Raw genomic sequence first — 25686 nt, 5'->3', positions numbered from 1 at the left:
CACCTGTTCTACTTTACACTTGTCCTTCTGCACATATGTCTTACTACATGTCTGTCTTACTACATGGTTGTATTAGTGTACACACTTGTTCTCCTGAACTTCTGTCCTATTTTAATCTCTGTCTTACTACACGCATGTCCTTCTGCACATGTGTCCTACTGCATATCTGTGCTACTATACATCTATCCTACTCCCATCTCATGAAAACTTCTCTCCAGGTGTTTCAAAGTGATAGTGGACGATTAATCACCAATGCTATCTTTTTTTCCCACAGGTAGGCCAATTGTGTAAATAGCTCATTAAAACATTGTTACATTTGCTCTTCAGGTATGTTGATGATGGAAACGGTTCCTTATCAGTACATTATGTCTACAAGCTAGATGATATTAACTTATAGAGGTAGTTAGTTGAAAGTAGACATGGAAGAGTATTTAGGGGACAGTAAACTTAGACAATGAGGTGGTGCAGAGGGGATTATGAAAGGGTTTCAGTAGTTACATCGTGATGATAATTTTATAAGGTGTAAAAATTACCACAGATGATTGGATAACACTTCATCATCCCCTCCTATAAGGGTTGTCATTCATTTATTATTATTATTATTATTATTATTATTATTATTATCAAATAAGCTACAACCCTAGTTGAAAAGGCAAGATGCTAAAGCCGTAGGGCTCAAACGGGGAGAAATAGCCCAGTGAGGAAAGGAAATAAGGAAATAAATAAACGATCTGAGGAATAATGAACAATTAGAATAAAATATTTTAAAAAACAGTAACAACGCCAAAGCAGGTATTTAATAAATAAACAATAAAAAGACTTATGGCAGTATGGTCAACTTAAAAAACATTTCCCGCAAGTTTGAACTTTTGAAGTATTATATAGCGCAACTGAAGGATAATTATGAATCTTACAAGCACACCAAAATCCAAATATTATCAAAAACAAGATTTTTCCATTTAAGTATGAACAGAAAGGTTAATATACATGAGTCGTTTGACTTTATTTTATGATATAACAACTATATAGTAATTCATCAGATAATTGGTGGAAATGCCAGAAAGTGCTATTTGTTTTTCATAGAGCAAGAATATATATTATAATTATCATTATCATGATCATTATTATTACTACTATTACTACTACTACTACCAGTAGTAGTAGTAGTAGTAGTAGGCCTAGTAGCGAGAAAATTTTATATTTTCACTAGAATTGTGAATTGACCAATAATAATAATAATAATGGGTATTAAAAATCCACAGGTATAAATCGTTGTATATCATAATAACACAAGAGCTTTTGCATTGTTCTCAAAGTGCCGCTTCAGCTGAAGAATAAAAAAGTTTTAAAGTGGCTCGTAGTTAAATTAAAAACATATGCCAGTTACTTTAGAAAAAAAAATTGATTTTTAAAAAAAGGCTGTTTTCCACCAAGTGAAATGTTGTCTTCGTATTCGAATATCTAGTTTCCAGGCAACAAGATAGTTACTCAACTACCAAAGTTGTAGTTGAAGTTGAAATAGCAGATTATAAGGAAAAGAGGCAGTTTTCCACCAAGTGAACAGTCGTCTTCATATTCAAATATCTAGTTTCCAGACAACAAGATAGTTACGCAACTACCAAAATACTGGTCAAAGGCAACAAGATAGTTACCAAACTACCAAAGTAGCAGTTAAAGCTGAAATAGCAGATCAAAAAGGAAAAAGGCAGTTTTCCACCAAAAGAACAGTCGTCTTCTTATTCAAATATCTAGTTTCCAGGCAACAAGATAGTTACTCAACTATCAAAGTAGTAGTTGAAGTTGAGATAGCAGATTATAAGGAAAAGAGGCAGTTTTCCACCAAGTGAACAGTCGTCTTCTTATTCAAATATCTAGTTTCCAGGCAACAAGATAGTTACTCAACTACCAAAGTAGTAGTCAAAGTTGAAATAGCAGATTATAAGGAAAAAAAGGCAGTTTTCCACCAAGTGAACAGTCATTTTCTTATCCAAATATCTAGTTTCCAGGCAACAAGATAGTTATTTAACTACCAAAGTAGTAGTTGAAGTTGAAATAGCAGATTAAAAGGAAAAAGAGGCAGTTTTCCACCAAGAGAACAGTCATTTTCTTATTCAAATATCTAGTTTCCAGGCAACAAGATAGTTATTTAACTACCAAAGTAGTAGTCAGAGGCAAAATGATTGTTACCAAACTACCAAAGTAGTAGTCAAAGTTGAAATAGCAGATCAAAGAGAGAAAGGGCTGTTTACCACCAAGTAAACAGCCTTATACGTATTCAAATATCTGGTTTCCAGGCAACAAGATAGTGCTCAACAACTACGGTAGTAGTCAAAGGCAAAACCATAGTTACCAAACTATCAGAGTAGTAGTCAATGTTAAAATAGCTGATTAAAAGGAAAAAAGACAGTAAGTATATCCAAAAGCCTTATGGAGATACTTACGACCAAAAACCTCTTATATACTTAAGGCCAACAACTTATGGATATACGACCAAACTTTTATACTTATGGCCAGCAATATATGGATATACTTATACTCAAGGCCAACAACTCAAAGGTCTACTTACGACCAACAACAGCTTGCAGAATATTTGCTGTAATCAGTAAGACAATTACAGGAACTGCAATGTTGTGTTTGGTAATTATTATCCTTTCCATTGTGTGTTTACGTCCCATATCAACAACACTGAAATACAAAGAAAATGTTTATTAATTAATGTATTCATTAGTATCCTGGATATTACTGTAATCATGTGTTTTCTGCATACTAACATTAAAATTAAGTTAAATTCTTCTTCATTCAATTTTTACATGCATTATGGTTACTTTGTATATTATTTACTTTATCATTTTATGGTTTGATATTCTCTACTGTTTTCTTCTATTCATTGCCAAATTACATTTTTCAATTATTTGGTTTACTGTATAGTTTATGCCTTTGCTTTTAAGATATGTTTAGTCCCAAATGATATAGCTTTTTCTATTATTATTATTATTATTATTATTATTATTATTATTATTATTATTATTATTATTATTATTATTATTTTTAGCGTATGCAACCCATCAAAAATGCACCCCCTCTTACCAGTGTATGAATACTCTGTTCCCCTACCCAAGGATGGGAAGAACTTGGCATAACCGAAAATAAATAGATTAATATATATATACATATATATATATATATATATATATGTATGTATGTATATATTTATTTATTTATTTATTTCTGACACGTTGTCCTTATTATATAGGGTATATTATTATTATTATTATTATTATTATTATTATTATTATTATTATTATTATTATTATTATTATTATTATTATTATTGTTGTTGTTATCATCATCGTAATCATTACACTTTAAATTCTTAGGAATATTCTCTATTTTCCCCCTTTCACCTATTATCCTTTCCTTCTGTATCTCCCACACCTTCTCATCCTCCTCCTCCTCTTTCTCTTCTTCCTCCGTTTTCTACTTCTTCCAAAACTGCTATAAGATTCACATTCTCAGAAGGCAGTTAAGATTTATCTTGGATTTCTAAACTAAAGGTGTTTCAATGCCAAGAATTGCGATCTGATCACAATCTGTGTCTGCAATTGTATTTCTTATTTATGAGAGAGAGAGAGAGAGAGAGAGAGAGAGAGAGAGAGAGTATCTTTGTCTTTCTTGTGTGAAATTTTCAACTACATTCTTGTTTGAACTTCGATGATAGATATTGATAATAATTTGGACACGTATTTGTGTATGAGAGAGAGAGAGAGAGAGAGAGAGAGAGAGAGAGAGAGAGTATGTCTTTCCTGTTTGAAATTTTCAATTTGTTTCTAGCTTGAAATTTGCTTATAGAATGTTAATAATTATGTGAGAGAGAGAGAGAGAGAGAGAGAGAGAGAGAGAGAGACAGGGTGTTAGCGTGCCAGCTTCTAGGAAAATCCGGCAGAAGATAAACTGAGAAAAACGGAAATTCTTGTTTGGGTTTTCTTCCTGATTTTACAATTGGTCTTGAAGTTGTTGTTGTTTATGTTTATATTTATATCTCCAGTCAACTCTTGAGTTTGTATTATACGCAGTATCTCAATTCGTGGTACCTTAATGGGACGTGCAGTAATAAGACGAAGATAATAAGAAATTGATTAAAATAGCAGATCAAAGAACAATTTTTTTTTTTGTTTGCTATGGATATTTAAACAAAATGAATTAAAGTATTTGAAATTATTATTATTATTATTATTATTATTATTATTATTATTACTACTACTACTACTACTACTACTACTACTACTACTAACTAAGCTACAACACTAGTTGGAAGAGCAAGATACTATAAGCCCAAGGGCTCCAACTGGAAAAAAAAATAGCTCAGTGAGGAAAGGAAACAAGGAAATAAAGAGAAGTACTTAACAAAAATAACACATTTTAAAAACAATAAAAACATTAAAACAGATCATTCATAATAAACTATAGTAAAGAAACTATAGAAAGAAACTCTAATCTTAAAATTCGAAAGTGATCAATAATGTGAAAACTTGAACTCTCTTACCCAATTCCAACATCTGCCTCAGCCGAACGCCGGAAACGGAGACTTCAGGAATCCGCTCTTTTCGCTAAAGCTTAATCTAGCCATGAGGCACTTTCACCTGCGCAGGTGCCACGCTTTTATCAGTGCCACCAATTACTGTAATGGCCAGGTGTCAGTTTTTTTATCTTTGATGTTTATCCATCGTGAGGAAGCGGTTGTGATATAGGGGAAGTTTTAAGATTTTTATCTTCATTCTTTCTTTGTTTTTGTTTACTTTGTCTGTGTGGATCTTTAATAGTACGTTCGCCTGTGTCTTGAAGGTTGCTATTATTATTATTATTATTATTATTATTATTATTATTATTATTATTATTATTATTATTATTATTAGTGTTGTTGTTGTTATTTTTGTGAAAACTTACGCTATTATTATTATTATTATTATTATTATTATTATTATTATTATTATTATTATTATTATTATTATTCACTGTCTAACAATATATTGGTCAATGTAGCGATATCAGATCATCAATAGTCAGTCCATATTATTGTTACACTATAATATATATATATATATATATATATATATATTTTTACCATATCAGTAAATTTAGATATACTTAGAACTTCATGAACCAATATTTCAATATTGTTTTTGTTGTCGAACAAGGCCATAAAAGTATACTGAGAGAGAGAGAGAGAGAGAGAGAGAGGAGAGAGAGAGAGAGAGAGATGATTCGTAACTGTATAAAAAAGTGACTGTCTTATAGATATAGAAGTAAAAGGCCATAAGGATATAAAAAATAATATATTGAAAAAGTCAAAATAAAGAACATGTATAGAATCGAATCCAGAGGATGTTCCACTTGTAGTAACTGATCTTCATGAGAAAAAAATCGTTTATTTATAGATTTCTCTCTCTCTCTCTCTCTCTCTCTCTCTCTCTCTCTTTCTCTCTCTCTCTCTCTCTCTCTCTCTCTGAGCCTCTTATAGGATGCTAATGACGTCAAAACGACTGTTGCCAAGAGAGAGAGAGAGAGAGAGAGAGAGAGAGAGAGAGAGAGAGAGAGAGAGTAATTGACTATTACATTTGTTTATGAAAATACTACTTAAGAATTTTGTTGGAGAATAATATTTACGATTATTCATTATTAATCTCTCTCTCTCTGGTCTGCATCATACACAGAGGATGCTTTCTCTGTCTGTCTGTCTTTGCCTCCGTACCTTAACACAGATTAAACAAGCTATGTACATTTCCGTTCTCTCTCTCTCTCTCTCTCTCTCTCTCTCTCTCTCTCTAACAAAGAAACGACCAGAAATAAACGAGAAATGGGTGAGAGTAAAATGAGTAAGAGTAAAAGAAGAGTAGACTCAGTGTTTTTACCATTAGATTAATCTTTTTCATTTGATTTCGTTCAAATTCAACAATCTCCTATGTTTCCTTCGGAATAAATCGAATCTGAACGATAAATAATGACATGGTATAGATCTCTCAACTCGATGACGTAATACATAAAGTATCTGAATTCTAGTGAGCTATAATGAGCTTTATTACGCCGTATATCACGGGTTATAATTGCTTGCTATCAATATGAAATCAGTTTAACACCAAATTTGGATATATTTGGGCACATTAGCTCTCTGGGTAGTTTGATAATGCATAATATTATTGAAATAAGATAGGAATGTAGTAATTTTATGTCTATAAGAGGTTAAATACAGCTAAATACACACATCTTTTATTTGAGAGTTTACTTGACAAACTTTCTTTTTGCAGGTCAAGAACGGGGCGCTAGGCTGCTAGCGGTAATCAGGGCTGCGTTCATAAAATCTACACTCGTGTGAACTAACAACATGTTTTTATATAACATAAAACATTTTAGTTACCTTAGAATTTAATTTATTATTATGATTAAATACTAAAATAATGTCATTTAAGATACATATTTTATTAATAAAGAAATATATAACAATTTATTAGAGAAGAAAGTTTTGACAGACATACACAGCAGTTTCACCATCGACAGTTGTGATAACTTGAACGCACCCTTCATGGTTCCAATACTATTCTCCACACGCGTAAAATAGCTTTAAATAAAGGATTACGTTAAGATTATTCAGCTATATAATTACATTAATGACTTAGAAATATTATAAATGTAATTTTCATTTAATTTTTATTCAAATAAAGTAATTATTTAGAATTAAAATGTCAACATGTATGGGCGGATAGAAGTCGTCGTCAGTCTGAAAGAAGATTAGAAAGTGTAAACATCTCCCTGACATCCCACCTCCGTTCAAAATGGTAAGTTTACACTATTTAATTATGAATAATGTAATTATTGTTAGTTATATTTTAAATAATAAGTAATTATTACAACATATAACCCATTTTCTCCTCTTTATTGCAGGCAGCGTTCTCCGAAGACCAGATTATTGGTGAGTAATCGGTTATTTTTTTCTTTCTACCCCGGCGTGTCATTTCCCTTATTTCAAGTTGGGTGTGGCACTCATAGTGCCAAAAACGAGCACCCTTGTTGGCCCTGTGGTCTTATAACCTGGTATATATATTCTAGTTATATTAGAAGATGTTTAACGTCATTTAGATAAGTTGTATAACTTAAAGAATATGACGAGACTATTCAAGACCACTCATCACCCTTACCAACTATTATGACGAATATTTCTTATAAATCTAATTCAGTTTTAGGTTTTAATTCAGGGGCTGAATAAAGTATAAACCGTTCTATTATGTTAGGTCATTTCATAGGATTAAGGTTTAGGGTTGACACAATGAGAAGCATTTCGTAAGGTTTTCAGGTAAATCTATACTGTAGCACCGTAAATTTTCATGAGCGGTATAGAGACGATAATTATTCTTTTCAATTATCAATTTTAATAGTTTCGGGGGAGTGTATGTATGATAGCGGCCACTTGTATGTATTATGGCTAACTTAGAATATGACAGTGTAAGAGAGGTTATGTAGAAAATGCGACTTGTAAGTTAGGTTAGTGGGGAAAATTTATGTCCGTTTTTAATCGGCACATGATCTGGCTGCTGATATACAAAGGCTTTCGTTTCTGGTATATATTTAGATATTTCTGTAGATTCCCATCCAGCTATTACTGCTTGTCAGTACACAAGAGTGATGGTTTTCTCATTTCATGAGCGCATGGCAGAACAAAATCCATTGGATTTCGGTATTATTTCGATGGTCTAATGGTTTTTGTATTGTCATGTGCTTGCTTCGCTCGCGAGAGAAAAAATGTCTAGCAGTAATGGCGGAAATTTATTATATCATGGTATTCCTAATTTAGTTAATAAGAAGAGTGCCTGGTGTATTTTTTTCTCATTTGCCATTTATGAACAGATTACAATTTACTATTTTGACATTATTTAACATTAATACAGTATCATTCTTGTATTTGTCTATACTGTACTCTATAAACATGGTTATTTATGTACAAAGTATTAGTTTTTTAAATTTTAAAAGTTATGAATGAAAAACGACATTTTAAGAGAAACTCGAGAGCACCACCTTACCCAACCTAGGAGCTGTACCCTTACCTGGCTACGGGGCCGCGCCCCTCGTTTAAAGTATTGTTGTACACGATTTTGTTGCTGAATCGAAAGTCTGAGTAAGATGCAATGCAGAGTATACTGTATTTTGGTTTGAAATTTTCTTGGCTCATATGACTATGAATAGATTTGGTTTCAAATTTTTATTAATTGTATGACTTGCTCCTGTGACTTGCAACTAGCTTGAACTATTGCTGTAGACCCATTTTGTTTTATATTGTAACTTGAAACCTTATGCTTTGTGTAACATTCTTTATTACATGGTAAAATTGGTAAACTGATTTAGATTCTTGTAGTATTTACTGGATAGGTTTTTATATATGAAGTCTTCAGCATGTTGCTATTTAAAATTAATCGGCACTTTGTCCATGAGCAATTCACTTGCTAGAAAGAAACTTATCTGAATGTATCGCTTGCTGTGAGACTTTTTCTCGTACCAATTCACCGTTGCCATGGGAGGAAAATTGATCATGCAGAAACAGTAGGCAGATTTCTATTTTGGTGGTTTACAGTAGGCTATAACACGCACACAGAAGGGTATCTTACTATAGTAGATCCTGGAAACTGACTAGGCCAGGCTAACCTGTGCTTTGTCTTGTGCACATATCTTGAGTTGCACATTGTCCAGAGGCGTAGGGTAAATTAGTATCCAAGGTAAGGTTGTTTTGTAGGCTTTTTAGGATTATTTGGCTTTTCTCGTAAATTTAGGTGTGACCAAATTGTACAATGATCTTCCTAATCGGGTAGTTGAATCTTTAACTTCAAAGTTCAGACTTGCAGCAAATGTTTTTATGTTGTACATGCTGACATGCCTTTTTTAGTTTATTTAAGGAAGATCCATTTTAATGTTTCTGTCGCTAAAATATTTTATTTTAATAGTTTCACAATTTCTATGGTAGTTTATTTCCATTCCTCACTGGGCTATATTTCACCGTTGTATGGGTCTTTGGGTTTATGGCATCTTGCTTCTCTAACTAGGGTTATAACCTACCTTGTCATAATAATGATATGAATAATTAATAGTATTCTTGCAATTATGGCACTTCAAGAAGAGTTACGATTGGTATTGGTTAAGGGGCTGCAAGCCTTGCCGATGACTTGAAGCATCGCATATGGGCTGAAGCCCCTCCCAGTTCTAGTGCTGAGAAATATGGTTGAAATGTACAGTATATATATCCATCAAACTTGAGTCATTTCGGGTCTTTAAAAGAATCTTTACAAATCTAATTATTCATCCTTTTGTATATGTCAATTGTTGCCAAGTTAGGTTAGAATGTGTTCTTGCATATATCTTTGACATAATTGTAGGGCAGGACAGATGAGAACGACTAGGTTTAGGGGAGATGGACAGGATGTATCGATGGTTGTTATTGGGCTATGCTGTTATGCAGTATAGGCAACATAGGCATTAAGAAGCAAAATTTTTGCTATGGTTCTTTGCTACTTACAGTATCCACTTTTTATGCTACAGTATTTTATTTCCGTTCTGGTTTCCTTATAGCATCTTGCTTTTCCAACTATGGTTAAAGCATGGCTTGTAATAATAGTAGTACAGTAATAACTCTTTCTGCAGTCCAGTGCAACTGTAGAATTTTCCTTAAGCTGCACCTGGGCACTGCACGCCTCCCAGACGCATTTATTCGTTGGCCATGTAGCCTAAATTCTATTAAAACTATTTCGTAATTGTTACAACTGGTTTAATTATAACTACGAAAAAAACCTCTTGACGCAAGACTTTTATAAGTATTGATAAAGATCTGTCCTGTCAGTGAGAAAATTCAAGATTTTCTTTAGTCCATAAACTTGATAGTACATTGATAGGATGTTTGTGGTAAACTGATTACATGAAGGAAAATAATGTTTATGGCTCTTTTCAAAGATTAACAAAGATACATCATGATATCATGGGTTACCTTTGGAATTATTATTATTATTTAAGCTACAACCGTAGTTTGAAAAGCAGGATGCTATAAGACCAACGTCTTCAAAACTTAAAGTATCCCAGTAAGGAAAGGAAATAAGGAAACTTAGTGTGCCTGAGTGTATCCTCTAGCAAGAGAACTCTAACCCAAGACAGTGGAAGACCATTGTACATGGGCTATGGCACTACCCCAGACTAGAAAACAGAGCAAAGACCTAACAAAGCTTAATGCAAATGGTTGTTTTATCTTTGTAGGGAAAAATTCATACAGTTGGCAAGTCGAAATAATTACTGTATAGTACAGAAAGGTTTTGAGCAAGATAAGTAGGTACAGTAAGGGTAGGAACAATGATTAAACTTGTATAGCACAATGATTATTAGCTAGTTCAGGCATTACCCAGTACGCAGCAAGGTAAACCACAAAGATTTAACATGCATATAATATTTGCATAAGATTGTAACATTTGTGACTTAGAATGTTTTTTCAGATTGGCCAGGGTTGTGAAAATATCGTAATTTAGATTTTCCAATTGTTTCAAGATACTTGGTTTATTTTTGTTTTTTTTTTTCTATTGCCAGTTTTTATATTTCGTAGTATTTAGAGTATATTTCCTGATTTATTTTTCATATACAATGACTTAAAGTTTGTAAGACTTACAACATAATCAAAGCTTTAAAACTGGTATCCCTATGAATTTCTTGGTTTATATTGATATTAATAAATGTATCTTCACTGTACCAACTGTTCTACAAGGCTTGATATCTAAATTAATTTTGAATTGGTATTCAATATCTTTGTTCTCAATAATTTCCCAGTTTAGAGAGAAAGTTTATATTTCAATAGCTATGTTCCTTTGTGTAAAGTTCAGCTGCATTCCTAATTTATAATGGAGAAGATGAAAAACATAGCTTTGAGACTGGGTTTTGTCATCTTTTTATAGTTACATTTTAGATGAAAATGAGTTTACATTTGTTCATGCATCAATATGTATATATTCCACTATACAGTATTATATAGAGCCTATTTAATTATACAGTATAAATACCTGTGCTGTACATACTTTGGTTTTAGTCTTGTGTTTTATTACAGTTCGATAAACTTTGTTTTGCATTTTGTTTATTATACTGAAATTTTTGTCCAATTTCTTGATAGCTATTTAGCCAGGCCACATAAAAAACAGTTCCGACAAGCATTTAAGCCTAACTTCTTGAATTGGATTTGTTCATGGCAAAACTGGAAAGTTGAACCCTTAAAATCCATTGTCATGGTATGGGGTTACCCCTACCTCTTTGATAGAAAGTACCAAGAGTGATGTCCGTGGTCAGATGAGTGGTGGAATGGATTGTTTATCGATAGAGGTTGCTTTGCAATCTTATATTTAGTCTTCTTAATTACATTAGGATTTTAACCTAGAATAGATTTAATGAGACTATCATTAAGGTTTAAAAGTTTGTCGGAGACTGACCATATGATCAGTACCCAAATCCACTCTTACCAAGCTAGGGCCAGGCAATGGGTGAATGACTCGGCAAGTTGATCTATTGGCTCCCCCCCAATCCTTGGTGCACAGGGATGGTTATGCTGCAGACACTACTAGAAACTGTTAAGCTTGAGCTGGTCTCAAATCCCTGTCCAACAGATAGCTAGGCAGGGAAGTCAACTTATGGGAAATACAGTCTCTCTGGTTTCTAGTTGTTCTTTACCATACCTCTGTTCGAACTTCCTTTCTTTCATGTTGCTATCCAAATTCTGTAACTTTTAACTTTGTAGTTACATGGTATTTCCCTAGTGCCACTTATGTGCTAAATTCATAGAGCTAATGCAATATATCTTTAATGCCTAACATTTATACTTTTTCATGGTGTTCCCAACCTCGCTGAACCTGTGAAGTAAGGATTGGATTTGGGGAAGCCTACGGGTTGACATTGCCGAATCGTTAGCATTCATTGCCTAGCTCTCCTTGGTCCTACCTTTGGTGAAGGGGGAACATGGTTATTGATCATATATAGGCTATGTATACATGTTGGCTTTGATTGGGGTTTCAAGACTTTGTCCTGTATTGTACCATGTCTTGGCCAATAATGTATGGTACTTTGAATGGGCTTGGTTAGTGTCAGTACATTGTAGGTGTTTCGAGGGTTTGGAAATGATGGCAATTGGTGTGGCATTCTTTCTAGTTTGGCCGAGCTTGCAAAACCGAGGCATATTCCTACAGTATTTTTTATCTTTTTCAATATGTGGTTGTCAGGTTGGGTAACCAATGTTGCAACACATTTAATCAAGTGAAATACAGTAGGTTTCTTATATCTGAATTTGTTACTTGAGAAATACTTACAATTTAATTAAAAAGTGTACTGGTCTTCCTAAATTTGATATTTAACATAGGTTTGTTTAGCAATCCAATAAACTTAACTTCGGAGGTCTACCATTTAAGAAATGCCCGTAGTTATGTTAGATTAAAGTGAATTCTTGTTCTGTAGGTAACAGATATATGTTCTTTGAAGCCGTAATACTGTACTGTATTTTATAGTTCAGACGTTGCTCCTCACTTATGTAATAATTGTATTTTCTGGCATTGCTTGAACAAATATTTACCCTTTTCCTCATACACTTTTGATTTTTAATTTAGCAACCAATCTGTTGTTAAAGTGATATTAGTACAACGTTTTATTAAGCATTAATTACAGTGCCTCATATGAATCTAATGCATTATCCACAGATTGCTTTAGCCATGCAATAATGGGGTACTTGTGGCTGGTTATATTTCGTCTTCATGACCTGGAGGTAATGCAAGTGGAAGTTGCCTAGGTCTTATCACTGTGTAAAGAGTTGCATTAGTAAAACCTTATCTTGAGATCGCCACGTTATCAGTGCTGTTGCCTGAACATCACTAGTATTTGTTGGTGTCTTGTAGATTTTTCTTGTCTGCTATAAATGTAGACATTAATGTTTTTCTGTTATAAATACACTGCCTTACTTATGTATTGGATATTGGTTGTAATGTGAATACAGTAATCTATCCAATTTTATTTCCAGTTATTGAATACAATTCTTTACCTGTAGTCAATTTTTTTTATAAATTTGACCATTTAAATATTCTTGAATTTGATTCCTACAGTAGATTTGTTGTCATCTTGATTTTTTTTTACTACTGTATATTATCATTAATATAATAATCTTAAGTTGCGACCTTTTGGAACAGCTAATGCTATAAACCTAAGGGCTCCAACAGGGGAAAACAGCCTAGTAAGGAAGGGAAATAAGGAAACCGATGAATAGTGTGCCTGAATGTACCCTTGAGCAAGAGATCTGAATGTCTTGCATTTTATTCTAATATAATCATTTATTTTCAGACTTCCAGGAGGCTTTCTCCATCTTCGACCAGAAGGGCGATGGCAGGATCCAGGTGTCTCAAATCGGAGAAGTCCTCAGAGCTCTCGGCCAGAATCCCACAGAATCCGAAGTGAAGAAAGTCTCGCACCAACACAGACCTGGTAATTTGATTGTATGCCATAGTCATAGAATATAAATGCTATACACAGAGGTCTTGTGTACAAAGTAGCCTAAATTCCTTACTGTAGTGGTCCGTCCATTTTTTGATAAGCATGTGATGTTTTCTGAAGGACCTTTTAATTATTACTATATCATTATTAAGTAAATTCTTTTTTCCTTTCAAGATAGCTTTATTATTTGGTTGTGCATATTTTACTTCTTTTCCAAATAACTTGGTGTTTTTTGGTGTGTGTTTACGACATTTGGAAAGTTTTTATTTGCTGTACGGCAGTGAGACATACGTAAGTATTTGTTTTTCTTGCATCTAAAATTGAGAGTTATCAGTGGCTGGTGTGTAGTTACTAAGAGAATTTTGTGTGTGAAGTTTTTAGAATGTTTTATTCTAAATTCTGGTGAAATATCATTATAAACTATGCATTACTTGAAGGATTGTTGGGGCACAATGTGAGAAACCAATTTATGATTTTTATAAGAAAAAGTATGGGAATCTGTTAAATCGGTACTTTACTATTTTGAAATAAGTAGCCCTTTATACTTCATACTTACTGCCAAACCCAAGGCTTAACCCTTAAGATAACGATTCTGCCTCGGAAAGCGATTGATGCTATTTCGGTGATTCTCGCATTATTGTTTACAAATTCAATCTCCTGACTGTAGATCGTGGGTTGTTGAATCCCTTGATAGAGATCTAGCTAAAATTATTGCATGGTGCAAATTATGGGACATGAAGTTGAACCTTAACAAATCTCAAATTATGATTGTAAGTCGATTACAGTGGCTTCTCAATATCCAGGTCTCTGCATTGATAATGTTTAACTACATAAAACTTTTCAAAATTTTAGGTGTGATTCTTGATTGCAAACTTACCTTTTTTGAAATACACTTGGTTTCTTCTTTTTAAAATTTTAGGTGTGATACTTAAATTGCAAACTTACTTTTTAGAAATACACTTGGTTTATTCTTCAGTGATCCATCTATTCTGAGAAGTTTTAAAGCTTTCATTCTGCCTTCGAAATTTGTTCTCCTGTCTGGTCTTTAGCTCTGACTCATCCTAATTTTGTTGGATGAAATCATGCAGTCTTAAATTTCTTATTCCTGATATGAATTTTAATAACTGGCTCTGGCACTAGCTTGGTTCTTTATGCGTGTTGCATAATATTTTTCACAATTCTCGCCATACTTAGCATTCAAATCATATCAGATCTGAAGATTTAGGTATGCAGTTAATTATAAGGTTTCTCTTCTCCATCATAAGGCTCGACACTACACAGTATTTGAGCTGTGATCAGATTGTGGAATGATCTTCCTAATCAGGTAGTTGAATTGGTGGAACTTCTGAAGTTCAAACTTACAGCAAATGTTATGTTGAACAGGCTGACAGTCCTGTTTCATAGTTTATGTATGACATCAGTTTTAATGTTACGTATCTCGAAGATAATGTATTCTTTATTCATTATTCCCCATAGTTTATTTCCTTTCCTCACTGGGCTATTTTTGCACCTTTAGGAGCCCCGATAGGCTTATAGCATCCTGCTTTACCAATTAGGGTTGTAGCTTGGCTAATAATGATACTTAACTATATTCTATATGTTCTATGAGTTGCATACCTGCCATAAAAAAGTAAGGTTGGTGTGGCAACAGTTCACCTTATATGGCATACTCTTGAGTATAGACCAACTTACTGGTGTTATGAGCGTCCCTTTGGTGTCTAGTTTGGCCTTCTGTTTTAGCCTTAACTTCCTATTCTGCTTTTAGTTCGTTTACTTACAAGTACAACTGTAGTTTTCCCCCTTGCTACTCCTTTGCGCTGAATTACCCGTTTTTTTCCAGCACTGGGTGACAATTCTATAAACCCAATCCAGTCCAAAGTAATGAGGAAATTATTTGGAACATCAATGGAAGACCAAAGTTGTTTCAAAACTGCAGCAATAGTCATGAAATTTCAATAAAGTCTGTAAAGATTAAGAGTACAATGTAGTGTGTGTTTTCAGAGATGATGCTAGAGTTTCAAGTTTAGGAAAGTGGTGGAAGAAGTTTTGGGTTTTCCATGTTGTTTATTTGTCCTAATGGTAAAGGAAGTACCTCGCTGCCATCCAAGGGAAACACAACTCTGTTAAAGCAGTCTATTCTAAGTAAAGAACCTTAGTTTTCAAGGGTATTATTAAAGTTTATTTTTAAGAGTGCTAGACTTCGCTAGTGTTCTTGCGTTTAATACGACTTTTGTTACCTAGTTTCCCTATCAGTCTGTACAGCATTATTGTCTTTTCATATTCTATTATTATTAGTAGTAAAGTAGTAACAGTAGTTGTAGAAGTAGCAGTAGTTGTGGGAGTAGTAGTAGCAGTAGTTGTAGTAGCTAGAGCAGCCAAATGGGCTATGGTCAACCTACTATCTATAGTATGTCGTTGGAAGTTCAGTACATACTTGTGCTATGTTTGAAACTGTCGCCAGGTATTAATAGTCCAGATAATCTTGATACTGTGCTATTTTAAAATTACAAATATTGAAAAGAACTGGTGTGCTTGAAGAAATAATTGAAAAAAGTTCAGAAGTAAATTTTATGTAAGAGCCTGTAAATGCTGGAGGATAAATATTCTTGGATATAAAGATTAGGGATGATTAACGTGAGCTGTCTCCATGCTGTGTATTTTCTCGAGTCTTACTGACCTAAAGGAGTTGAAATTTATGGGCGGATATTAATTATGACACTCCATAAGTTATTGGTACATTTGAAAATATTTCCTGTGGGGAGATGATGGTACCAACTGCATTGGGTTTTGAATCTTTTTCCATGATTATTATTACTAGCTACAACCCTATTTGGGAAATGAGTATGCTATAAGAAAAAGAAGAGGGCCAACAAGGAAGATAGCCCAGTGATGAAAGGAAAAGAGAATTAACTACCGTAGTATTAGTAGTAAACGGTTAATATAAAGTATCTTTAAGATCTTTATCATCATTAAAATAGAGCTGTCATATATAAGCAGCAGGTTTGAACTTCTGAAGTTCCTCCGATTCAACTTCCTGATTAGGAAAATAAGTCCATATTCTAGTCACAGGTGGAATAAAACTAATAGAATTTTGTGAAGTATCGAGCCTTAATGTGAAGACGAAATTGTTAGGGGCCTAGTGCTGTTACTGCACCGTGCCTTGTACAGTGTAGTTAATCACTTGTGTGTTATTTAGATCTCGTGGCACTGGACTGTGGAGTGTGTGCCAGCTATCAATGCATTTGTAATATTTGGTGACTGCTGTTAAATCATGAAATGGTTTAAAAGGATTGTGTAAGATTTGCATATAACTGCTATTAAGGTACTTTATGCTAGTTTTAAAATGTCCATATCCTTAATGATAACTGAAATTACCTCACATGGTAAAATTACAGTTCCTTAGTACAATATAGCAATACTTTAAGGTAAACATAACCTCCATTTTTCTAGAACATTACTCATGAAATTAAATGCAATAATAGCTTAGGAATTTGAAATTGATTGGGTATGTATGTAATTTTTACTTAGTCTGAATTATAAAATTAATAGTTATTGTTTCATGACTGGATTTTGTAAAGTTTTTGTCATTAAAAGTTTTTCCCACCTGAATACAAACCCATGTTTTGAGAACGGCCAATGAAGAATCATAGAGGTTCTTGCAGCCACCGATGGTGCAGGTCTCGGCGCACAGAGCCTCCAATTTGATTTTGACGCTCTCCAACTAGACTGAAGTTGCCACTTCTTTTTCTTTTGTTACGGAATGAGTGTGAAACAATCAAAACTGTATGCTGACGTGTCCAGGGCTCTCATATCGACACTGACACCTTTATGAGTAAGGTTGAAATCAATCTTCGACCTTTATGTCTGTCGTGTAGAGGGCACCACTGCCTCCCTTTAGATTGCGTGTCTGGAGTAGTCGTCCTCCCAATTGCTGAGATTTTGGAGTTTGAGGAAGAAAAATCTCAGGTGTTAGTTCTCTATCAGGTTCATCCTTGGTAGGAAAGTCGGCAAGATCCCGACATCCAAATTTCGTCACAATGGCGATTGTTCACTTGTCTTTTCGGAGAAGCAGGCTGGTGCACCAACGTCCTCTTTATCAGGCTATAGCCCCATCAAGTATACAAGTTTGGCGCATGGATTAATGAAGAGCACCCCTATAGTCTAATTGAGCACCCGTGCCGCGAACCTTCAGAAAGTCTCTCTGCAGCATGCAAAGCTAGTGCACACCACTAGCAAATGCGTTGCCAACCTGCAGAAGTGTGCCACCACAGTGTGTATGAACCTCGGGTGCGCAAGAGTCCATATTTAAGCAGAGAACGTACATCGCAATGAATATATAACGCGCCACCAAGCAGTCTGTGACCAAATGCATTTTCCACTAGTCAGCCATTCACGGGTGAGCGCCTATCATAAGTTCTCTATAAATGAATGGCCCCGTTGGTAACTAGGATGCATTCAAAAGTTTAGGTGAAAGTACAGACCCTACCTTATTGTCTTTGTTTTGCATTCAAAAAGAATGTCCAAATCTATGTGAGCAGTACCAAAACAGCTCATAGTCGTAGGGATGGGTACCACTTTGGCCTTTATAAGAACGATAGTTGCTTAGGTGTTAAAGGCACCATCTTCGGGGTTGCGCACACAGGTCACAGGTCCCTAGATAAGTCCTCCATAAGACCTGTGGTACCTGCCTAGAGAGTGATGAAGCGAGCCTCGCTCCTGTCGTGAAAAGAATCCTCTTGTAGAAAGGAGTTTCCATTGCAAATCTGAGGTTTAAGAATGAGAATATCTGGTCTTCTTTCCTCTCTCCTTCTTTTCACTCTTGATCAGATACAGGTGAGCACACTAGTGATGGGTAGTTATTCTACCGAGATAGTAAACTGTAGAATACCCACACAACTTCAGAGGGGGTGTGTGATAGTCAAGGCAAGCCCAATGTCCTTAAAGGGAGCATTATTCCCACAGAAGATAGGTTCTTGTTTGAAAAACTTTATGGGCTGTGACACAGTAGTTTATTCTACCCTGGGTCACAGGAGGGAAGGCTCTTTAGCTTGCTCTCCTTCCCAGACTGAGCTTAATGATCCCTGGGTGCTAACTTGCCAGTGTGGTGAGCGGGACTTCCTCATAGGGATGACTCGACTAAAGGGCGAGGCTTTTTACCTGTATTAGTGTAGTAATGAATAACAATTTTCAAGTACTGTAGTTTGTATATTTTTCTAGCTGTGCAAACCTAAATCTTTCACATTTCACTTTAAGCCACATTCATACTGCTAGTCCCAGGCATAGTCAAAATGAAGCGCTGTTCACTGATAGAATTATTGAGGTTCTGTATTGCTAGTGGGTACCAAAACTGCGATAATTTATCATTGGGTGTTTCTATCTTTTTCCAGAATCTTACCTCTACTAAAAGACCTAGGTTTATATAGCTAAGAAAGATATATAACCTAAAAAATTGTAAATGATATTTACTGTATCTGTTTGTGTGTTTTATTTTTGCATATATGTAAGACTTTCCATTTTGATAGTACCTTTTGTAATTTCCTATCTGGTAACTGTATGGTATACTCGCTCTTTCAGATGAGAGGATACCCTTTGAAGTCTTCCTGCCAATCCTGCAGACCATCTCCCGCCAGCGCCCCGTCGACACTGCCGATGATTTCATCGAAGGTCTGCGTCACTTCGACAAGGACGGCAATGGTTACATCTCCTCTGCCGAGCTGCGCCATTTGATGACTCATCTTGGTAAGAAGATTACGGTTTTTGGATTTGTTATATTGGTCTTTGTGGTCCCAAAATGTAAATTTTCCCCATCCACTTGAAAGGCAAAATAATTGAAGTTCAGAATAATTGAGTTTTCGGTTATCTAAAAAAAATTTTAAAAGTTAAAAATGCTGAAGTCAGCAAAGTGCAGTAGCACAGTATAATTATGTATGTCCTAGTAAAGTAACTGTATTTCAATATAGTACAGTAGTAGCCATTTTTAAGTATATTTACAAGCTGTTAATGGAAGGGTACTTGATGATTTTAATACAGTAATGTATTATTTTTAAGTTAAATTTATAATAAGTACAATTGCAGTATTTGCATCCTTGTAAGGTAACCAAGGTATTTTGAAGTTTATTTAAAAGCTGTAAAATTGAAGGATACTTAATAATTTAATTACAGTAATGCAGAATAATTAGTTTGCGCTCTAATTGTAATAAAGAAAAGTTACAGTATCCTTGTAATTTAACTACAGTTCCCCTTCCTTTCTTTCTACGTGCTCTCCAACCTCTTCTATTGTTTACTTCGTAATGCTAGGTTTTCCCCAGTTGCACTTTGGTGCGGAATGGCTTCGCAAACACTGGCACTGGCACTTGACTATGAGTAAATATTCCTTGACAGTCCAGATCACTGTAACCCATTGTCAAAATTTCAAACTTCATTCACTTGTACCCTTACTCTATCTACAGTATCTCCTTCCCAATTGATAATGTTCTGATGCTCTGTAACTTGAGCAAAGCTCTCATCTTTCAACTTCACATTGCAACAGCAGCATTGTTGGCCTTGTGACTAGAGCACTGGGCTGTATGACTATATCTGTTCATCATCATCTCCTACGGTTATTGGCGTAAAGGGCTTCTGTTAGATTTAGTCAGTCTCTCTATCTCGAGCTTTTAAATCTTTATTTCTCCATTCATCTCCTCCTACTTCATGCTTCATAGTCCTCAGCCATGTAGGCTTGGCTCTTCCAACTCTTCTAGTGCGTTGTGGAGCCCAGTCAAGTCCTATTCTACTGTATATCCGTTAAACCAAAATAATTTATGAACATCAAGTGGAGGCTGTTGAACCATTTAGTAATTGGGAGATACTTCCGTATTGTTTTGTTATGATAATTCTGTTTATACATCAGTAGGAAAATGTTGGAAATTGTTGGGTTATTTTGTTTATATAAAAATAAACATTTAGTAGATGGGTTTTTTAGTTTTCCAGTTTGCCAAATTATATTTCTAGAGTCTGATTTTTGTTCCAGAGAGATTCTTGCTGATGGATTAGTCATAGGACATTTTGATTTTATGTGTTCCTTGGTCTTGAAACTATATCAGCCTCCTGAACCCCAGTACTTGAAAATCTGTTAGTATGTGACAATGACTGGTGTCAAAGTTATGGTTCTTAATACCTATCACTTAATGTCACATCCGAGTACTGATGCCTGAGATAAGAGCTGATGTTAATGACTGAATTGTACTCTTGGTCCTGGGTGCCTGAGCTGTGGGTAATACATGGTTCTGACTGAGTATTTTTGCTCGATTACTTTGTCTCTGCTCATTGCTAGTGTCTTGCTGACTATGAGTGTGTCTTAAGTTAAAAATTACCGCTGCTAAGTTTGTGGGCGAGACAAACTTGAGAGAGTAAGCCAAGAAGGAAATTAGTGAGAAAAAAAGGAATCTATCTTTGTCCAAAGGGAAGATGCAGAGCTGTCCATCTTGGCAGACATTTCAAATGTAGTAGAAAATAGTCATGGTACTTTGGTAAAGTTTCATGAATGTGTATGTTAAGAATTTGGCATATCTATTAGTGTTCTCCCTCATTAACATAAACCAAAGCTAATTTGGTAAAAAGTAGATCTGTGGCGCAAATGAGCAAGAACTTAAGCACATTTAGTTAATACTTCCTGTCAACAGAAATGAGAACATGGAATATAATTAGATTATTGTTCAATTTTGGCAGAAACAGGAAATTAAAAAGTTTGAGCTTTTTCTTGTACACAGGTACCTAGAGTATCGAGTGTTTAGTTACACTTTTTTTTAGGATATGCAATGTTAAGTAAAGTTTTGTCAACCACAGTGATATCTAAATCTCATTTTTTAGGGAGATTTTAATCTGAAATTCTGATAAATCTGTGGATGTTATTTGTTCATGCAGAAATCTCCAGCCTTCTGTTATTAATTTGTCAAATGACCCTGTCAAATAGCTTGATAATTATTGAAAGCATATTTCTGAAAATATCTTATTTCCAAGAACCTTCCTCAAGATTCATGCTGGATTCATTGGCAAGTTTATAAAATATTTACCCGTTGTTAAAAATTCATACACCATTATCCCTTATGGGAACAATAAACCTATTTCCTCTTTGTGCCCTTCAGCATTTCAAGTCCGTGGGATGTGCACAGCTGGTCTCTGATTTTTCATCGATTCAAAACCTATCGACTTATTCTTACTGGATGTAGGCTCATTGGATTAGGGTATATCTTTGTCTACAGTGTATTATGCACCGTTTGGTAACGTCCCTCTGACTGGTGATCGCCAGACTGGGGTTTTGAACTTAAATATTACTTCAATGGCTCTTTCATACTACTTCGATGGCTGCAACCTCGATAACTTTGTGAACAAAGTATGTGGTGTTTGGGGGAGCCTATAGGTCTACCTGCAGTCATAAGCAGCCCTTGCCTGTCCCTCCCTGGTCTTAGCTAGGATTGAGAGGGTGTTGGCTGCGTATCATATGTTGTCAGTCTCTATGGTATGCCCATTGCCGCTGCCTTTCATGAGTGACCTTTAAATATTTAAGCTTTCCATTTTGTGTCTACAATATAAGGTAATATAAGGTTTCAAGGAAATTTATGTTGTCCAGACATTTTTTTCTAGAATCTTTCATACTTTTTATTCCATTCTCAAGTCTGCCTCCAGCCATCTTTTAAGCAAGAAGATTTGATGTAATCCTGTCTCTGCTCTGCATCGAGCGATGTAGGTAATTCTTTTAAGGAGTAAAGATGGCATATAGGAACTTGCTACACAGGAGAAGGGATTATAGATTTAATATTTTATTTGTGGGGTACAGCATCCTTAAGTTCATTGTAAACTAAGGCATATTTGCCATGGAACATTCGAGAAGTTGTGGTTTGTACGCTATGTAATTAAGGGATTTTGACGAAGGAAAAATCTATTTCTGGGGAGAGACCTGTGACGCCCGGCGAAAAGTCCTTCTTTGTACTTTTTTCTGATATAAATCTTCCAAATATACCAGAGAAAATTAAAAGCATGGAATGCAGAGGTTACAACCCTCGCGCGAGCACCTTGTTGGTGTCTTATATCTAACAAGGGCGTTTGTAAAACACTATTCACAGGCTGTCTTCCATTTAGATAATCCCTTCATCAAAGGGGGAGGGCCGTGACAGGCCCTAGAGAATACAGTTGGGTTACCCTACCGACACCTACCACTCGCGCTCACCAGGTCATCCTTCTGATTTGGAACTTGCATACAAGTTGAGTTTTTTGGGCACAGTGTTTTTTCGAAGAGTTTCTCGTTATTTCAACATGACTGACGTTGCTACTTCACCCTTACCAATTTTAAGTACCATAGTTTGTTTTGGCAGCTTTTGACAGTACCGGGCATTTGTTCTGTTTCCAATATGGTGGTTTTTAGTTTTGGAAGCGATTGTCCTGCCGAGGTATCGGCAGCCTTTACTAGTTGCTATTTTTAAATATTATGTAATTAGTAGTTCAGTTTTGTTGATTTATTAAAGTAATTTCTAAAGTTCTATTAAAGTAATTTCTAAAGTTCTATTAAATTAATTTCTAAAGTTCTATTAATATAATTACTAGTTTTGTTTTATTTATCGAAGTAATTAATTTGTTTTGATATAATTAATAGTTCAGATTTCTTTATACTGTTTTCAATTATAGTTCAGTATTTTGTCTTAGTCGACTGTTCATATTTAGTACTGTTCTGTGAATACTGAATATCATGTTAATTTTTTATATTCCAAATAAACTTATTGAAATTTATTATAGTTGATAGTAATAGAATAGTTTTATTTTGGAGTCATCGCTTTCATAATGGCTTGTATATTTTTAATTTTGCTCTACAATTGTAAATTTGTTTTTACTTATTTTATTAATTAATGTGTAGTAACTTCCTCATAAAAATGCAAACTGTTTTTACTAAAATTGAAGCTGTCTATACACACATTTAAATTGCGGTTTATTATAATTTGATACAATTAATGAAATTTAGAATTTTTTTTTTGTTTAGTGGCTTGATACTGTATCCCGAAGGTCCCGAGATGATGTGAAAGCTGTACTCTGAGACCTATTGCAATACCTAAATATGGCTTTCGTCCCTGTTTGAAGACCAAATTGTCAGATTTGCTCACACCGTATGGAGGTCTTTTTGCTGTTTTCGGCAACGCAAGTTTATAAATACCCTATAATATAGTGCCTTGAGGGTAGTTTCACTATGTAAAGCCAGTACTTGAAAATTTTTTTTTTTTTATGTACATTACTGCAGAACTTATATATATTACTTGGCACTTCATTGACTCTTTTCACAAGTAAAAGCACAAAATTAAGTAAACTTTTCCTCAGATATTTCTTCCTGCTAACAGATGGAGAGTTTAATATCTTACTGATCAGCTGCTTCGAGGTAGTGGGATACTTCTCATACGTATACAGATAGCAGCAAGCAGCAAGGCGACGAGTTGAGTTGCTGGGTAACTAGTTAGTAGTCAGCTGACAGAAAGCACAGAGAGGAATTTCCAGCTTCATCCAGCCTGGCGTGTGATGCACAGTAGTGGTTGGATATCTGCTTTAGTCCTTGCAGGCTGAGAGATGACCATAGTCAACTTGTTACAGAATCAGCTGCAGGATTCAATGAAACGCATCTTACTGGCAAAACTATGAGGAGTAAATAAACACTCGAGATATAAATGTACTGTTGCAGTGAACAAGTTGATGATAGGTCTTTTAAGTAAGAGTGGAAACCTCATGAGAAAACTCTGTTAAAGAAGAGTGAATCTTCAAACATAGGAAGAAAACTAGAATTGTAAATCTTAAAGATTGGAAGAAAAGAAGAAAAAGAGGAAGGAAAAAAAAAGAAACCAGATTAATAAAGGGAAAAGAATACAAAAAGAGAACTTCAATATTTATTTTTAATGAAATCTTGTTCGTCTACCAATAAATATTAATATTTATTGGTAGACGAACAAGACTTTTAACGACTTTAATTACATCTTTTTGCCTCCTTCTCTTCTTCCTTTGCTTCTTACTAGTCTCCTCGTGTCCTCTTGATCTCCTCTTTTTCTGTGGATTTAAAGAAAAGCAGTCTCCCCGGTTTAAAAAGCACCTGCATAGTTTTTATCCCACAAGTTGACCCAGTGCTGCTATGGGTACCATCAGCCTTGAGAAGATCAATGTCTACCATTATTCCTCTCAATGTCAATGGCACCTATAGCAGCACAGGTCAAACTTGTGGGATAAAACTATGCAGGGGCCTGCCTCTTGGAAAACTCCCAACAACTATTTAAAGTTACCCAAAGTAGATGGAAGTTCATCTCCTGCGGACGTAATTTCTTCTTGTGTTGTTTCTATCAAATTTCCATTTAGGGATGGAGAGGTTTTTCAGTCTTGTAAGTTGACGAGATTGTCTTCATGACTGGTGGCTTATCGAGTTTTGGTTATCAGAGTGGTTCTGAAGATTCCTGTTGCCCGTATCTGGAATAATTAAAATTTATTAGCTCAGATTCTGACTTAATACTTTAGCAAACTCTATTGTAAATGGTGTTCTACTTAAGTAAAATAGTGAAGATTTAAAAAATAGGGTGTATTTATCACTTAATTTCCATTAATCACATAATATTCCTTTCCAGGTGAGAAGTTAACTGATGAAGAAGTGGAACAACTGCTAACTGGACAGGAAGATTCACAAGGAAACGTAAACTACGAAGAGTTTGTAAGGCTTGTTCTCAGCGCCTGAATATCAAGGAATTTCTGAATGATGGTGGAGCGAGCAATCAAGAAAGCATTTGAGTAACCAGTGTACTAACTACATTATGCTTTATCAGATATTTATACACAAACTTCAAGTAGCGTAGACGAGGAAATTATTTAAAGATGGTAATGCATTCATTTTAGAAATACTATATTTAAGAAAGTGTGACTTGTTAGGGCTTGTCCTTTTTGTACTTACTAAATGTAGAATATATAATTATCTAAGCTTTTATAGTCTGTTTAGAATTTAAGGAATTGGTTAAAAAATTCAGAACTAATAAATTGTTACTGTTGCATGACATTCCACTTCCAGGAATATGTGATGAATTTTTACAAAAGTTTTTGGATTCAATGCATTATTATATTCTCATGTTTGGAATAATATATCATTTATAAGCAGTTTTTCTTTAATTT

At 34.7% G+C, this 25686-nt stretch overlaps 1 protein-coding gene and 1 long non-coding RNA gene across 2 annotated transcripts in view; one reads left to right on the top strand and one right to left on the bottom strand.

Annotated features, from left to right (window-relative positions):
• Positions 1-6704: 6704 nt before the first annotated feature.
• Positions 6705-25671, top strand: Mlc-c (Myosin light chain cytoplasmic). The gene is made up of 5 exons (XM_068358219.1): positions 6705-6830; positions 6937-6964; positions 13381-13521; positions 19105-19269; positions 25152-25671. The coding sequence occupies exons 1-5, from the start codon at positions 6828-6830 to the stop codon at positions 25256-25258; spliced, it is 444 nt and encodes a 147-aa protein (XP_068214320.1). The 5' UTR covers positions 6705-6827; the 3' UTR covers positions 25259-25671.
• Positions 23993-25686, bottom strand: part of LOC137627137 (uncharacterized) — a 34205-nt gene continuing 32511 nt past the window's right edge. Inside the window, exon 3 of the long non-coding RNA XR_011041139.1 lies at positions 23993-24996. This is a non-coding gene — a long non-coding RNA (uncharacterized lncRNA). The remainder of the gene's footprint in view (positions 24997-25686) is intronic.

Source organism: Palaemon carinicauda, chromosome 34 (assembly GCF_036898095.1).
Source record: "Palaemon carinicauda isolate YSFRI2023 chromosome 34, ASM3689809v2, whole genome shotgun sequence".
NCBI classification, from domain to species: Eukaryota; Metazoa; Arthropoda; class Malacostraca; order Decapoda; family Palaemonidae; genus Palaemon; species Palaemon carinicauda.
Note: the sequence above shows the minus strand (reverse complement) of the source record. Positions and strands in the feature narration are given on the sequence as shown.

Bases quoted from the DNA above. Each gene is read 5' to 3' on its own strand.
- Mlc-c (XM_068358219.1), top strand. The intron at 6,965-13,380 runs GTGAGTAATCGG...ATTTATTTTCAG, and splicing joins CTCCGAAGACCAGATTATTG to ACTTCCAGGAGGCTTTCTCC. The intron at 19,270-25,151 runs GTAAGAAGATTA...ATTCCTTTCCAG, and splicing joins CCATTTGATGACTCATCTTG to GTGAGAAGTTAACTGATGAA.